Raw genomic sequence first — 15577 nt, 5'->3', positions numbered from 1 at the left:
AGGAGCCGTTCTATAGGGGCAAAGGCGGGGCAGAGACGACTTGCCTGAGACCGCCATCGGTGACCAGGCTGTGGACCAGGATTCCTCGTGACCAAGCGATGTGCTCACAGGACAACTCTGCTCTAATGAACAACATCTCACTTTCGAAAGAAAGCCCTCCAACCTAGGAAGCGGGGATCCTTTATCTATGTTCACTTTTTCACATACACAAGAGACAGCATCTGTTCTAGAATCCAACTGGATTTTATTTGACACAGAATACAATATGGCTGCGGGAATAGCAAACTAAAAAGACAAAGCAGAAAAGACATGGTTCTATCTAATTTATAATTAAGTAACAGGAGGGCAAGTCATTAAATGAATAACAGAACAGCTGAGCTCGATGGAAGAATTCTCTCTCTAGTGCCCGTACCTGAAAGACAAAGTACATTATTTCATTAATTTCTTAGTAATTTCCTGCTTTCGACTACAGAACCTGCTAGAACACAGGAGCAAGTGGAAGGAAAACTTTTAAAACATGTGAATGCAAGTGTGCTCCCAGACTGGGTTGACACGAGGTTTTGCTCCTTTTATTTTATCCTTCACATTTTACCTTCTACCTTCTTCTTGGTGGGAGTCCCTCCATGGGCCTCCACTACACCCACCTGACCCTTCTTCCGGTTAGCGGACACATGTGCGCAGTACTGGAAGGCGAGAGGGAAAAGTAAGAACCAGGGGCTGCGACTGGGAGCCGCTCCGGTGGCTCCAGTCCGCGTCTCAGACACCCTCTGAGCTCAGCCTCCCCATCCCACCGCAGCGTGTTTTCACTCAGATCTGCTACTCAGGCAAACACAGGAATAGTCACTAAAAGGCCTGAATTTCAAAATCTATCACCAGGTCCAATTTCCACCCTGATTCCATTCAGCACTAAGAAAGAGAACTGTAGAGAAATAAGGTATGGATTTCAGGTGGTTTCGGACTTCCCCAAAAGCCAAAGTTTGGCTCTAATAAGAGTATAAAAACAAACCAGGCCGGGAAAGTTCTTTCACATATAAATGGGCTTCTTGAACAAATATCCTTCTATTATTTTACTCAATCTTCTGTTCAGTTCTTTATGGACCGTTATCCTCTGAGTAAAGGAGGTGTCAAATACTTATATAACAAAGTACAACACAGAACATAATACATTTAACAATGGGTGGAAACCAGGGCACCTGAACTCTGGGTCATGCTTTCAATCATCCCAAAGGACTACTGGATGTTTTAAACACTTCTCATATGAAATCATGAAATCTACTTGAATATCGTCTACCAAAAAAGTTGTGCCGAATTCCACACAGAGTAAGAGCCCCAGTGTTTGTAAGTGTACTGGAGAGAAAGCCAGACGTTGTCTATCAGATTGAAGGATGCCCATGATTTGTTCCTTCGGAATCTGTTTTCCCAATGCGTAGTCGAGCCCTGCCTGACAAGGCCACTGGTGGGACATGGTGGTGATGTCAAAGCCCAACACGAGGGATTCTTCATACCCTCTACTTCCTAGGCTCAGTCCAGGGAATATTTAATGGGCAACATGGCGCAATTTGGGTCCAAAACAGAACCTGGAGCCTGCTTCAGGGCAGAGCCAATTACAAAGGCCTCCTGAGAATGCAGAAAAGTGTTTTGCCTTGATATGTGTGACTTCATGGTTCTACTCAAAACTCGAGCTCCTGAGGATGGGGAAGGGCCGTCTCCCGTGTTTTCATATCTTACACATTAGGTAGCACACACTTTGCTGAATGAAGCACCGTGGTAGTTAAAAGTTAAAACACTGAGTATTTGGCAGGTTTCATAAGAAATGAACATGCGGGGCGCCTGGGTGGCTCAGTGGGTTAAGCTGCTGCCTTCGGCTCAGGTCATGATCTCGGGGTCCTGGGATCGAGTCCCGCATCGGGCTCTCTGCTCAGCGGGGAGCCTGCTTCCTCCTCTCCTCCTCTCTCTCTCTCTGCCTGCCTCTCTGCCTACTTGTGATCTCTCTCTGTCAAATAAATAAAAATAAAATCTTTAAAAAAAAATTAAAAAATAAAAATAAATAAATAAATAAAGGTCTTTCCTTCTTTAAAAAAAAAAAAAAAGAAATGAACATGCAGTCAGTAAGACTTCCAAAATTCTTTACCAAATAAATAACCAAGTGTAAAAGCAAAATAACTGTACCAATATGGGATTTCTCAACATTTAACAAAGAACCCCATCTTTTGGTTTTTAAACTTCATTATATCCTATTAATCAAAATTCATATTTAAATAAAACCCCCTTCTCGTAAAAAATTTGATAAAGCAAATGATCAATAATTCAATAGCAACAAAACATAGCATTTCACAGGGAAAGCAGCATCAAAATGTATGAAAAGTAGCCAATCTTACTCAAAATTCAAAAAATGCAGTTGGATACTGGTTTTCAACTATCAGAGCAGCTGAGATGGAGAAGTTTGATAATAGAGCCTTAGCAGGAAATGCAGAAAGGGGCCTTCTGCTGCACTGTTTAGAGGGGGTATAAATTATAATACATTCTTATAAAGGAAAATCTGACTTTAATCAAAAATAAAAAGGTACACACTCTTCACTCAGAAGTTCCTCCTTTAGGAACTACTGCTACAAATATACCTGCACATATTCACAAAGATTCATGTATAGGGATGGTCATCCTTACACACTATTTTTAAGTGAAAAATCTGAAACCCAAAATCTATCAATTAAATAAATTATGGTACATCAACATAAAAACTACTCTTCAACTATCAGAAAGGAGGTCCTCGGATATATATGAAAAAAAAACTCCAAAATGTATGAAATGAAAAAGCAAGGTGAATTACTATGTTGAATGCTCATATTTATGTTAAAATTACATACACATATATACCCATGTACATGCAAGCATGTTTCGGAGCTAGTCAGGAGGTACTGAGAACTTGTGGTCACCTCTGGGACTGAGATCAGGAGACTACGGTGGGACACTAAATTTTTTGGGTATGCCCTCTTGACTATCTGAATTTTTTAAAAATTTACCATGTCACGTTTTATTTATATAATACTAGTAATTTAGTTGAGAGAGCCACAAATACCATATCGGAGTTAATCAGAATGAGATAGAACCATGAAGCAGAATAGGTAAATAAAATTCAACCCCAAACAAAGATACTTGACCTTGGTTAGCCCCTGGAGCCTTATTATGGTTATGATTCTGGAAATAATGACCAGTTTGCAGATTCTCCTATTTTCTACTTTCACAGACCCTGAGAGGTGGGACTCACAGATGAGCGCTTGTTTTAATAATTAAAAGTCTGTTTGTAAAACAAGGTATGCTCCCTGTCTCCCATCTTCTCAGACTCTGCACCCTCCAGCTTGAGGTGACTCGGGGATGGCACGGCCCACAGAGCCCCGTCTTACAACGTCAGAACAGCCAGACACCTACTTTTGGAATTCCCACTCTCTGTTGTCCAACGGACACACCTGCCGTGTTTTGAGCCAGCGAGAGATGCAGTGGAAGTGAAAAGCATGCTGGAAGAGAAGACACATTTCATTAAAGATCATTCCGCAGCCATCTACTGACGGTCTGTCTCGAGGGCAGCAGCCTGGTGACACACAGGGGACCAGCGAACAAGGGGAGACAACAATGAGAGGCAAAAGGTCAACAACCCCTTACGCCTTGGTCAGGTACAGGACACTCCCACTGAAACACCTGTTAGAAGCGCAACCACCACGAGAAGAAATCATTCGGGAAGCACCATATATGCTACAGCGGTGCCTTTTCTCCCCTCCCTTAAGGGAAGATGGAATGTGGCTTCCTGGTGCTCTTGGGCCCGTAAGGGGAGGCTTCTACTTTCCTGTACTTTCCTTGGACACATGCCAGGAGGCCCTTGATCACAGGCAGATTTCAAACTTCCCCATTCTTGGTCCCCAACTGCCCCTCCCCCACCTTGGAGAACGGGAACCCCGGGAGCAGTGACTTCTGCCGCCGCCGAGACAGGCACTTCCCCAATCTCCCCGCACCCAGCTCAGCTCTGTTCAAAAGACCTTCTTTCCAGATTTGTTCAAAGGTGCACCAATATTAAAACAGCTCAGTACCTGGTAAGCCTTTAAGGGGTGAGGCACTTTCTCTTAAAAAGGAATGAGATTAAAAAAACTAGGGAAAAAGGAAGCATCGTGATGTACAAACCACACACAAGCAGCAGAAAAGATGATCAAACGACTTATTTCATGATCAAGGCAAGAAATAAAATGGCCAGAGTACCCAGAAGGCTGGTAACTGATGGGGAGCTAGGAGATGGCTTTCAGATTTGGGCAAAAGGAAAATCTGTGGGAGTTTTTTGGTGTGAGTGAATGACACGCAGGTGCTAATCACAATACCTCTGTGACAGACATTTACTCTAGCAACTGCTCACGGGAGCGGAGAATTAAGACAGCAGCTACAAGCGCTCCCCTCATCATATCTGAGAGGGGTGGGGCCCAGGTGGGGACAGGGGAGAAATGCTGGCTGCCCAGCAGAATAATGAAAGCTTCTGCAAGCCTGATTTAATAACAGACTCAAAGTCTGGTCAGCAGGCCCTACCAAAACATGCGGGGACCTTCGAGAAGAGTCACTGAGTGGATTACCATCACGGGCACTGTCTTGATAAAGACAGAGACAGAATTTGGTAATCGGGAGTGGAATCCACAGCTAGGACACTGTGGATGGTCCACAGGACAGGTACTCGCCCAGGGTGAGAGCTTTAGATCCCTTTCACGCAACTCGTTGACTCTCCTACAACTCACTGTGAAAGAGAGAAAAAAAACTTCTAGAAAGCAGAAAGTGAGGCCTTTTTTTCCTCAATCACCAGGTAGTAGGGACAGGCTCCCCTAAGGGTATTCAGGACGCCTTTCTTCACTGCCCCCCACCCCCATTAGGCCCCTGCAGCAGTACAGGGTCCTTATACATCCCAACTACCTCGGAAGATGGAGGGAAAGGGGGCTGCAAGTAAGGATGCAGAGCAGGTGCCAGCATCCCTGAAGCAGCCTGGTCCCAACTTTCCGCCTGTTAATAACCGGCGGTCGGCTGAGGGCTGTACCCAGCAGTCTCAAGTACACTGCCTAGTGCTTACAGCTCACAGAGGGTGCGAACTCCTATCACCTAACCGGAGCCTCAGAGCAAGCCTGGTGAGAAATCACGACAGGTATCATTACCTTCCTTTTGCAGACAGGAAACTGAAACTCCGACAAATCAAGGGACTTGTCTAACTCATGGGGCGGGCAAGAAGACCCAGAACTAGAAGCCGGCGCTGGTCCAAGGGCTTCTGCCACCCCAGGCCAGCTCCTCTTTATGGTAGGCTCCTGGAGCTAGTCTCGCCTTAGCCAAACTTAGGGGAAGTTCACTTCCTTTGCCCTCCACCAAAAGATAACTTGACCCTTGGTATATGCTGGATGTCAGGTAGGGCAAAGAGCCCAGTATATTTTATTTCTTTATCCCCACAAACAACAAATCCAACTAGGCCAATACCGGCTGGGCCAGGCTACTGGGAAACCACTCATAGGGCCCTGACAGAATTAAGAAGGTGCGGGACAGGCACGGGTAGGACAGAGCCTCAGCCTGCTGGGCCACAGTACTGATATGTGCTCAGTAACCACCCCCCCCACAAAGTGGTTACTTATTTATATTTAACAAACAAACACTTATGTTTCCTGTGTGCTAGGATAAAATCGTTTCATCCTGATTATAACTCTGTGCAGTCTACATGAGGGAAGCCAGGGTTAGGGATGTCAAACATCCCTAACTTGCTAAGTCACTTAGCAAGTAAGTCAAAGACAGGGAATGATGGTCTGACTCCAGAGCCTCTTAGGCCTGGGCTACGGTGGGGGCTGCGGGTCCTCTTTCCCCTTGGCACAGGAGGACAGGACAATTTTAGCTCCTGTAACTGGGACTATATGGCTACAGAGATGAATTTTTAACACATGCTAGAAATACCATATTTGATGTTGTTATCCTTCACAGCTGTCACGCCGTTGTACATTCAGTCCAACGATGCTGGACAAAACATTTCTGGCATGAGCCAGGATTTAAAAAAAAAATCCTAACTTAGTACATTTGCCACACTTTAGAACACACACACACACGGGCCCTTGAACACCCAATTTATTTGCCAAACTTAGTTCCACAAGGCATATTTAGCCCTAAAAAAAGATCTGTTAAGAAGGTAAAGATGTCCACCAACAGGAGAATATTCCAAAGACTGCCACAGGCCCTGCGGGCAATTCCCAAAGATGAATCCCCAAGTGTTGCTAAAAGTCGTTCCTCTTTATAATTAAGACAAAATGGTGCCCGTATAATAACTAGTAATTTTTAACCTATCACAGGTGAACAGTACAAAGATTTAAAATCTTTTTTACTATTTGTATACCTTTTGGGAGAAAGGTGGGCTAGTCATTTTTTTTCCTAGTTATTTTCAAGACTGGCAAAGCAGGAAAAGTGGTAATATGTTTACAAGCCATGCTGATAGGGAAAGATGTTTCCTTACGTTACAGACTCCCCATGCAACAGTGCACTCTTCAGAAGTAGCAGACGCCTGGTTAGCTTGACATTCTATGCCTGTGGGAACAAGAGCAACAAGATCACTGGACCTCACGCACCCCACCTGCACGGTATCACAAGCACAGGATTTGGGCACAGGTAGGGGTAAGGGTGGTGCAAACCTGGACAAAATCTCAAGTGGTTCATTAGTCACCATTGTTTTTTCATGAGTGTAGCAAGGGGTGAAGCGCAGAAGGCAGAGATGTGACTTATCCGTTTGCTTTGTAACGATTTCCTCTCCTTGGTCACAGAGTGATGAAGGAAAAGGCACATTTTTAGTTCTGAACATAAACTGACCTGTCCAAACCGCAGTGATTTCTCCTAGTCTGGCTCATCTAGTAAATTCTTAAAGCTACCCCGTAACTCTTACTGTTCTGAGAAATGGCATCTTCTCCCTGTTTTGGGCAAATGCTGCCTCTGAGGTCTTTCCAACAGTATGGCCTCGCTGGGTAACAAGCTCCAGCCCCTCGAGGGGTCAGGCACACACACAAGAACTGGGACAGAAGCAAAATAAAAGAGGTGAAGAGGCCTGTGGCACACTTGAGCACATGCTCTCTGTGAAAGCACCAAAACTCAAACATCTTTAAAACACCGTCAAACAAAGCCAATCTGTTCGGCCAATGGGCTAGAGACTTGGGGCCCATCAACTGGTGATGCGTACTACCCAAGGTGATGTTGTCTTGTGAACAGAGCACATTATGGCAAATATATCCAAGTATTAATTTCACAGAGGGGGAAGAGAGAGGAATTAAAATAGAATACAAATCTGACTGAGGTCAAGAACTGATGAGTAAAGCTCTACTGGGGATAATTCTTCAAGGAACAAGAATTACTAATGTCTAATTTGCTTTCTCTGAAGGTGGTAACTAAATGGAGTCTCTCATTTGAAGAATAAAAAGTTTCGGGAAAGACTAAAAATAGACAATTACTTCAAACTTCCATAGGAGAGAAACAGAAAGACTGTAGGCAAATAGTGCTGAGACTTGAATGGGTCTGTCTGGTCTTGGGGGAAATTATACACCATAAGGGTTTTTTCCATCCTTCAAAAAAACTATGAAAGGCAAAGGATCTGAAATCACAAAACTTCCTTTTGCTACCAGATCCACACTACAAAGAGAGTAACAGTTCTCCTTCTGATAGGAATGGAGAGTCCAGAGTCTATGCAGTATATGCAAGGATTTACTGGAGCTGTGACTGCACTATCACTTTCAAAAGTAGAGAAAGTAAAATCTGATGACCTTCAAGTTGGATTCTCTCAGATGAGTACAATATATCATGAAATTAGTTAATTAAGAGACACAATTATTGTTGAAATAAATAACAACTGTTTCAAGGTACATGATCATGTTTAAATTTTTCTAGGTCAAGGTACTTTTAAGGGACTCTTTCTGTACCAAGTGCAAAGTAGGCTCTCAGTACCTGAATAAGCAAACAAAACCACTTCTACCAACAGAGACACTGGGGGCCAAATACATACACATTCTTTACCTGGTCCTAACAAAGAACAAAAATGTATAGGAAGGATAAGACTGCAATCTACAAAGCCATGAAAGAAAGGATATGGCATGAAAAATTATTAAATATGAGTGTAAAATGTTTTCAAATAGAAAATTTTCTTGAGGGGCGCCTGGGTGGCTCAGTGGGTTAAGCCGCTGCCTTCGGCTCAGGTCATGATCTCAGGGTCCTGGGATCGAGTCCCGCATCGGGCTCTCTGCTCAGCAGGGAGCCTGCTTCCTTCTCTCTCTCTCTGCCTGCCTCTCAGTCTACTTGTGATTTCTGTCAAATAAATAAATAAAATCTTTAAAAAAAAAAAAAATTCTTGAGCTGTTGGTGCAGGCAGTTGAGTTGGGAAAGTTAACTATTCACTGTCAACCTAGAGCAGCCAAAACAAAGCAGCACATAATGGGTTCCTGTCATACCCCTGCAAAGGCAGAGGCTTAGTGCATGTGGTACATAGTCTGGGGACTTTTAAACTTCAATATAAGAGCATTACCAGGGCGCCTGGGTGGCTCAGTGGGTTAAGCTTCTGCCTTCGGCTCAGGTCATGATCTCAGGGTCCTGGACTCGAGCCCTGCATCGGGTTATCTGCTCCGCAGGGAGCCTGCCTCCCCCTCCCCCTCTGCCTACCTCTCTGCCTACTTGTGATCTCTGTCAAATAGATAAATAAAAAAATCTTAAAAAAAAAAACAAAAAAAAAGCACTGAGCATTACCACCAAAGGTCTGCTAAAGAAGCAATGGTTTCACCTTGGAAGCTGATGGGTTTCACACTTTTGAAACAGGGATGGACATGTGGTTTAGGAAAAGGCTAACTTCTCATGGGCAAAGGGTGTCTGGATGCCCTCTAAGACTACCTGAGATAATGGAGAAAACCTAGATTATGTGTTTCAGCAACTCTTAACAACAACAAAGACATGGGGCAATATACAATAAATATGAAGCTAGAAGAGGGCATGTAGTGTTAATTTTGACTCAAAAGAGGATGTCTTCAGACCAAGAAAGCTTTACAGAAGAGTCTGACTTGGGCACAGCCATAATCACTGTTATTTATTTAGGGCTATGTACATAATTATTCATTTAATGCCAGACCAGAATTTATTAGAAAATGGCCATTGCTAAATCAAGATTCTTATTTTCAGCTTTGACAAAAAGTCTTTTTACAGGAATCATAGTCCATTTATTTTTTTAATGGAAGGCAAGCCCAGTTATGGCAACCAGACTTCTCTGTAGTGTCTGTGATAAACAAAAAGGTATGTTTCTTAAGGGTAAAAATTTGATCTCAGTCACTGTTTTATACTGGTGCCTAGCAAAATGCCCAGGATGTGAGCATTCATTGAATAAAAGACAAGACTTGAGAACAGACTCTTAATTATAGAGAACAATTTGATGGTTATCAGAGGGGAGGATGAGGAGATGGGTTAAACAGGTGATGGAGGCTAAGGAATGCACTTGTCACGATGAGCACCCGGTAGTGTATGGAAGTTAGTCACTACTGTGTTGTATGCCTGGAACTAATATAACGACGCATGTTAACTAGAATTAAAGTAAAACCTTAAGGGATGCCTGGGTGGCTCAGCGGATTAACCTCTGCCTTTGGCTCAGGTCATGGTCTCGGGATCCTGGGATCGATCCCCACATCGGGCTCTGTGCTCAGCAGGGTGTCTGCTTCCCCCCTCTCTCTACCTGCCTCTCTGCCTACTTGTGATCTCTGTCAAATAAATAAATAAAACCTTTAAAAATAAAATAAAACCTTAAGAAATAATTTTTTAAAGAAGAACAAACTTCTGAATTAAAATTTTGAAAAGACATGACTTGAAAATACTTTCATAACTTTTTGTTACAAGATTTCAATATTCTGGGATGCCTGGCTAGCTCAGTCAGTAGAGCATGAGGCTCTTGATCTCAGGGATGTGAGTTCAAGCCCCACACCGGGGCCTACTTAAGAAAAAAAAAAAAATTCAATATTCTACTACTTCATCTAACATTTGAAATATATGATAAAGTAGGTAGGTATCTAACTGAAGACCTACATTGATCCCTCAAGTGTTCAACTCTAAGATAAAGTATCAATGGCCTTTGTTGTGGTCCTCCCAAGAAGTACATTCTCTTGAATCCAGAGAGACACAAAATGACTTAAATAACTTAAAAAACCCAAACTAGGGTTATTTGGAATCATTAACTATTTACAGAAGAGAGACCCAAGGAAATAAAATTTGCTTTGGGCACAACTCCTTACGAAAATGCAGAGCAACAAAATTGTAATCAGAACCCCACCCAAACACATTTAAAACTGGGCATATGTTTTTCCGTGATGGATCCCTTCTATCTATACTAAACATGATGGTAGCTGCTGTCGGCTCTGACTGTCGCGTGAAAAGGTAAACAGGGTCAAAATTCAAACCACGGACAGCAAACTACCAACGCATATTTGATTGGTGCTTTCCAAGTTGCAATAATTGGACTATTCCCCTATCTTGTATTTTTATTATTCATTGAGCAAGTGTTTAGTGAGAACCTATTACATACTGGACACTATGCTAGATGCTGGGAAGAGAGCAGTAAACAACATACATATGATAGAGAACGAACTAAATTAAATACTATAAAGGCAACCATGGGAGGTCTTGGGAATGTTTAACAGAACTGTCACAGCCTGTGTGTATGTTAAGTATGGGCAGGGAACACATGTCTGAGCTAGTTCAAGATGAGATCTAAAGACCAACTATGGGTTAGTTCCACACCGCTCCATAAAGTCAGCACTAGCCTCATGTAGCTACTGAACACTTGAAATGCGAGTAGTCTGAATTGAGATGTGCTGTAAGCGTAAAATACACTTCAAAGACTTACTACCAAAAAGAAAATGTAGAATATTTCACTTTAAAATATTATTTACAGGGCGCCTGGGTGGCTCAGTCGTTAAGGGTCTGCCTTCGGCTCAGGTCATGATCCCAGGGTCCTGGGATCGAGCCCCGCCCTGGGCTCCCTAATCAGCGAGGAGCCTACTTCTCCTACTTCTCCCTCTCCCGCTCCCCTTGCTTGTGTTCCTTCTCTCACTGCACCTCTCTCTGTCAAATAAATAAAATAAAATCTTAAAAATAAATAAAGAATAAGATATTATTTACATGTTAAAATGAAATTTTTTTGGATATAGCAGGATAAATAAAATGCAAATCACCTATTTCTTTTTACTGTAATGTGGGTACCAGAAAATTTTAAATTATGTATGTGCTTGCATTTGTGGCTCATATTCAGATCAGACAGTAGTGGGTTAGGGCAAAGGTAGTGGAGAGAAGAGGAAGAATATTGCACACCGAGGGAACAGGATGTAAAAAGGCTCTAAAAAAGAGCATGGACAACTCAGGAAAGGAAAGAAAGCCAAAAAACCTATCAGAGTGAGTGGGAGAGTGTTGCAAGATGAAGCTGGAGAGGCAAGGGAGTGATTTTCAAAATAAGTGTCTACAAATCCAACTCTAGAAAGCTGAAATTTCTTCCCCTTATATCTCATCTCTGTAAGAAACCATTTTAGTACCTGGATTTAAAAAGTAACCTCAATGGGGCGCCTGGGTGGCTCAGTGTGTTAAACCACTGCCTTAGGCTCAGGTCATGATCTCAGGGTCCTGGGATTGAGTCCCGCATCGGGCTCTCTGCTCAGCAGGGAGCCTGCTTCCCTTCCTCTCTCTCTGCCTGCCTCTCTGCCTACTTGTGATCTCTCTCTGTCAAATAAATAAATAAAATCTTTAAAAAAAAAAAAAAAAAAAGTAACCTCAACTATTACTGGTATGATCAACACATTTGCCCCTATTACTAGAAGGATCCTGAGTCCGTCAACCGCTATCAAATCCACCATGTACTGGCTACTACACGTGATGGAATCTGTAGATTTAAATGAAATTTCTTCACTGCAATTAGCTGTCTATTTCAATGTTGGCAGCGATGTCCTCTTAACTTTGGGGCTAACACTGAAATTCCTTACTTCGTTGGCTTCTTTTCTTTATAAATCTTGCCAAGCAAAAACTAGCTTTGGTGGAATATTTTAGCTCAAAGTTTATTTTTTTCCTTTCACTATTTTTGCCTTTGAGTCTGGGTATGAGATGGGAAATATAGAGGAATAATCAACAGTGCCTCTGTGTCCACAACTCATTCTAAATGTGTGCTTGCCATCTTTAGATTGAGTAGATTTATTCTGAGAAATGAGTGTGCCTCCAGGATATCATTAAATCTACTCTATTTCAAACACACCAGCGGACTAGAGGCAGAAGACACCAAGTGTTCTGACTAGGCTGTGTATCTCCTTGGGAAGAAGAAATTTGCTCACATCAGGATAGCCACAATCTCTGGAACCTTCTCAACTTCCTCCCATGCTCCTCCAGTTACTTACAAAGATCCATAATGTGGTTCCTGCAGATGGCACAGTTATCAACCACAATATCCCAGGCCCAGAGGGCTACTGCATTCCACTGCAAAGAGAAAAAGGGGGAACAATGCACTCTCCTTGTAATACAGGCACGCACACACTCTAGGATTTCATGCTGCAGCTGCAGTTATCATCTCTTTGGCCACAAGGATCACCAAACATAAGAGTTTGGGGATATTACATTACTCTTATTTATTTTATAAGAAGACAACAGAAGGCCTCACGTGTGCTCACCAGTTCTTTAAACAGTTGAGTATGTGAACACAAATTAATGGATTGTCTTTATTTTCTCCCACAGCTTACAATAATTTAGTCAACCATACCAATGTAAGAAAATCGGGAATAATTCTTAAGTGCCTATTTTAGATTTAATAAGCACAAACTTGAATTTCTGTACAGGTTCCCCAGAAGGGCTCAATTTCTGCACAGAAAAGTATCTGCTCTTTAAGGCAGCTTTGAAAGAATGAGCCTGGAGGTGAAAGCTAGGAACAGAAGAACTATGATGATGATTGGATCATAAAAATGGGTAATCATGGGATAAGCTGGATAACCAATTACCCAGTGTGTGAGTCCACAGAGCAAGGTCATGACTTAAATCTTACAAGATTATTTCACAACAAACTCTACAATTCACCAGAATTTTGGTTAGTTCCTACCATCAAATAAACTGCTGTTCTCAACTTTCACATGCTCAGACTCTCATTTAGTTTAAGATAATTCCAATTAAGTGTTTATCTAAAAGCAGCATTTAAGCAATTTAACCTTCTGGCTTCTGCAATTATAAATATTCCCATACTCCCTTTTCCTCCACTAATCTGGTGCTACTTCCCAAACCTTCACCTCTTTCAAACCCAATTCTCAGAGCCTAGTTCAACTTCTTCAGCACTTTTCACCCGAAAGCTTCAACTGGAAGGAAAAAAACAAAACAAAACAAAACAAAAAAATCTTTTTCTTTTCTTCAATATGGCTGCTGCCTTGTAACTGAGCATGCAGTGTCCACAATGAAACACCAAAAAAGCAATAGCAGGGGGAATATTGTCGGTGTTTAGCCAGATATTCAAGTAATAACATTTCCCCTATTTCAGAGTCTTCATTTGGAAGAGATTTATTTGATACTATACGGGAATCGGCACTTTTCTCCCACACTGTTGGCAAACCACTATAAGGCATTTCATGCAAAAAGACACGTTGAACATTTCTGCTTTCCCACTTTCACCAGGTCGTTCGCCACTAGTACTCAACCCTTCCTAAATGACACAAGGCTTGGGCTCGTATTTTCTTTTTAACAAATTCCATCACTGGGGGGGAGGGGGAACAGAGGGATTTAGATATGACCACAGAACTGTGGCGGCTGTGTGACAAACCAACAGACCTCTCAGAAAAGCCTATAGAGTTGTTACTCTGGAGACACTTTAACTCGGCGGGGACGAGGACTAGAGAGAGGGCTAAGGGAGGCCTTGATTAGGCGAGGACCGAATTAGGGTCCCTCAATAAGTGGGACCCCGGGCTTCGGGAAGAGGCGGGGCAAGGAGATCACCAGCCAGGCTCCTCGGAAGCCTCCAATGCGGTAGGAACTCAGGTCCCGGCTTTCGCCGCACTGCCCCCATCCTCCACCCACTGCATCGTTCCGACTCCCCCTTCCATCCACCCCACCCACTCCTCCCCACCCCTCCACCACTCCAGTGACAGCTCAGGCGCTTGGCTCTCCCAGCCGAGTTGCAACCCCGCGTATCGCAATAAGCGCCTCTGTGATTGGCCCCTCAGACTCCAAGCGAAACCAATACTGCCATTGGCAGTGGGCCCCAGTCACGCCGATCAACTCTAAGACCCGCCCCCTAGTTTCCTTTCCTGGTACCCGGTCCCAGGAACGCCCTGAAATGAAGCCCTTTCCTCCGCGCCTCGGTCATCCTCGGGCCTGCCAGCCAGATCCGCGCCTCTCTACCTTCCCTGAGGAAGGCGCTGGCGAGACCCAACCTTTTTCACTTCAAAGCGCTTCTTGCCCGCGCCGCTGTTGGTGCCGCTCGGGGTATCCACATCCATCGCTGCCGCCATTTTGGAAACACACGGTCTGTCGTCCGGCCACTGCGCCTGCGCACCAGCGCACGCCTCCCTCCCCTTCCCTCCCCGGCACCTCCTCCCGCACCCCGCCCCCTACTGGCGCGCGAGGGGCAGGTGGGGGGCGGAGCACGTAGCCACGCCTCTTAAAGGCGCTGGTGCAGGTCCCTCCCTCCCCGCCCCCCCACCTCCTGGCCCCGGCGTCGGCCGAGGAAGAGGCGGTGGCCGGGGCGGGGCCGGGCGGGGCCTAGCCGACGTGATCGAGCCGGGTGGAAACGCTCGAAAGACTCCCTCTCGCCTCCTCCCCCGGGAAGCCCCCGGCCGCGCTCCCTCTGCTGGGGCGGCGGCTGCTTCCTCCGCCTCGGCCGCGACCTGCAGTGCCGGCCCCGCCCCGCCCCGCCTTCCCCGGCCGCCGCATCGCTCCAGTGCCGGCGGGTCCAAAGCAGCGCTTTCGCCGGGGAAGCGGCGAGGGCGGGTTCCGCGAGTCCTGCTTGCGAAACGGGAGACCCCACAGTTTCGCAGGTCCCGACCCGTTTCCGAGCCAGGCCCGACGTGCAGCCTCCCTGGGAGAGCCGGGCCCAGGCACCGTTTGGTTCCTGATTCCGATCCAGGAAATGCTCGGGATACGACGGGGAGCCGCGAGCTCCCCGAATGTCCTCTCCGGGGCCCAACTGTGTAGGCATTCTCCAGTCCTGCCTTAACCTGCACACCTGAAATAGGCGGAGGAGGCTTAGGAGCCTGGGAGATGCCATCTCCAGCCCGCCGGAGATAGCATTCCGTGCTAGAATGCTCTTTGGCTAAGGGACACGACTTCAGCTTCACATACTTGAGCACACGTTTCCTAGTCCTCAATTGGTCATCTATGGTGTCCTTTCCCCCTAATTTCCGTTCTCTTTTCGCTCCTTACCCTGTAGTCTCATCTGCAGTCGCTGTACGTCTTAATTCTTGTGAGGCGCTTGGCCATTGATTCTTACTGGTCGTTCCTTCCCAGCCAGAGCACCTGGACTTTATGTCACCCGCCCATTTCTACATCCGACCCCCCTTGTGAATCTCTA

General features: G+C 44.8%; 1 protein-coding gene across 2 annotated transcripts; it reads right to left on the bottom strand.

Moving 5' to 3' along the window:
* Positions 1 to 222: 222 nt before the first annotated feature.
* RBX1 (ring-box 1) lies at positions 223 to 14599 on the bottom strand. 2 transcript variants are annotated; one of them, XM_059187081.1, is made up of 5 exons: positions 14442 to 14599; positions 12432 to 12510; positions 6503 to 6573; positions 3427 to 3512; positions 223 to 412 (listed from the first exon to the last, which is right to left on the bottom strand). In XM_059187081.1, the coding sequence occupies exons 1-5, from the start codon at positions 14517 to 14519 to the stop codon at positions 400 to 402; spliced, it is 327 nt and encodes a 108-aa protein (XP_059043064.1). In that variant the 5' UTR covers positions 14520 to 14599; the 3' UTR covers positions 223 to 399. The 2 variants fall into 2 exon arrangements, with proteins under 2 accessions (XP_059043064.1, XP_059043063.1); XM_059187080.1 differs by lacking the exon at positions 6503 to 6573.
* Between the last annotated feature and the right edge of the window lie 978 nt (positions 14600 to 15577).

The sequence above is a fragment of the Mustela lutreola genome, chromosome 8 (assembly GCF_030435805.1).
Source record: "Mustela lutreola isolate mMusLut2 chromosome 8, mMusLut2.pri, whole genome shotgun sequence".
NCBI lineage: Eukaryota > Metazoa > Chordata > Mammalia > Carnivora > Mustelidae > Mustela > Mustela lutreola.
Note: the sequence above shows the minus strand (reverse complement) of the source record. Positions and strands in the feature narration are given on the sequence as shown.

What these genes read in the sequence shown, in the direction of transcription:
- RBX1 (XM_059187080.1), bottom strand. Translation starts at nt 14,519, where the DNA reads ATGGCGGCAGCGATGGATGTGGATACCCCGAGCGGCACCAACAGCGGC. An exon ending in GAACCACATTATGGATCTTT is followed by an intron (nt 3,513 to 12,431) that starts GTAAGTAACTGG and finishes CTTCTCTTCCAG; the next exon opens with CATGCTTTTCACTTCCACTG. An exon ending in AGAGAGTGGGAATTCCAAAA is followed by an intron (nt 413 to 3,426) that starts GTAGGTGTCTGG and finishes TTTGTCTTTCAG; the next exon opens with GTACGGGCACTAGAGAGAGA.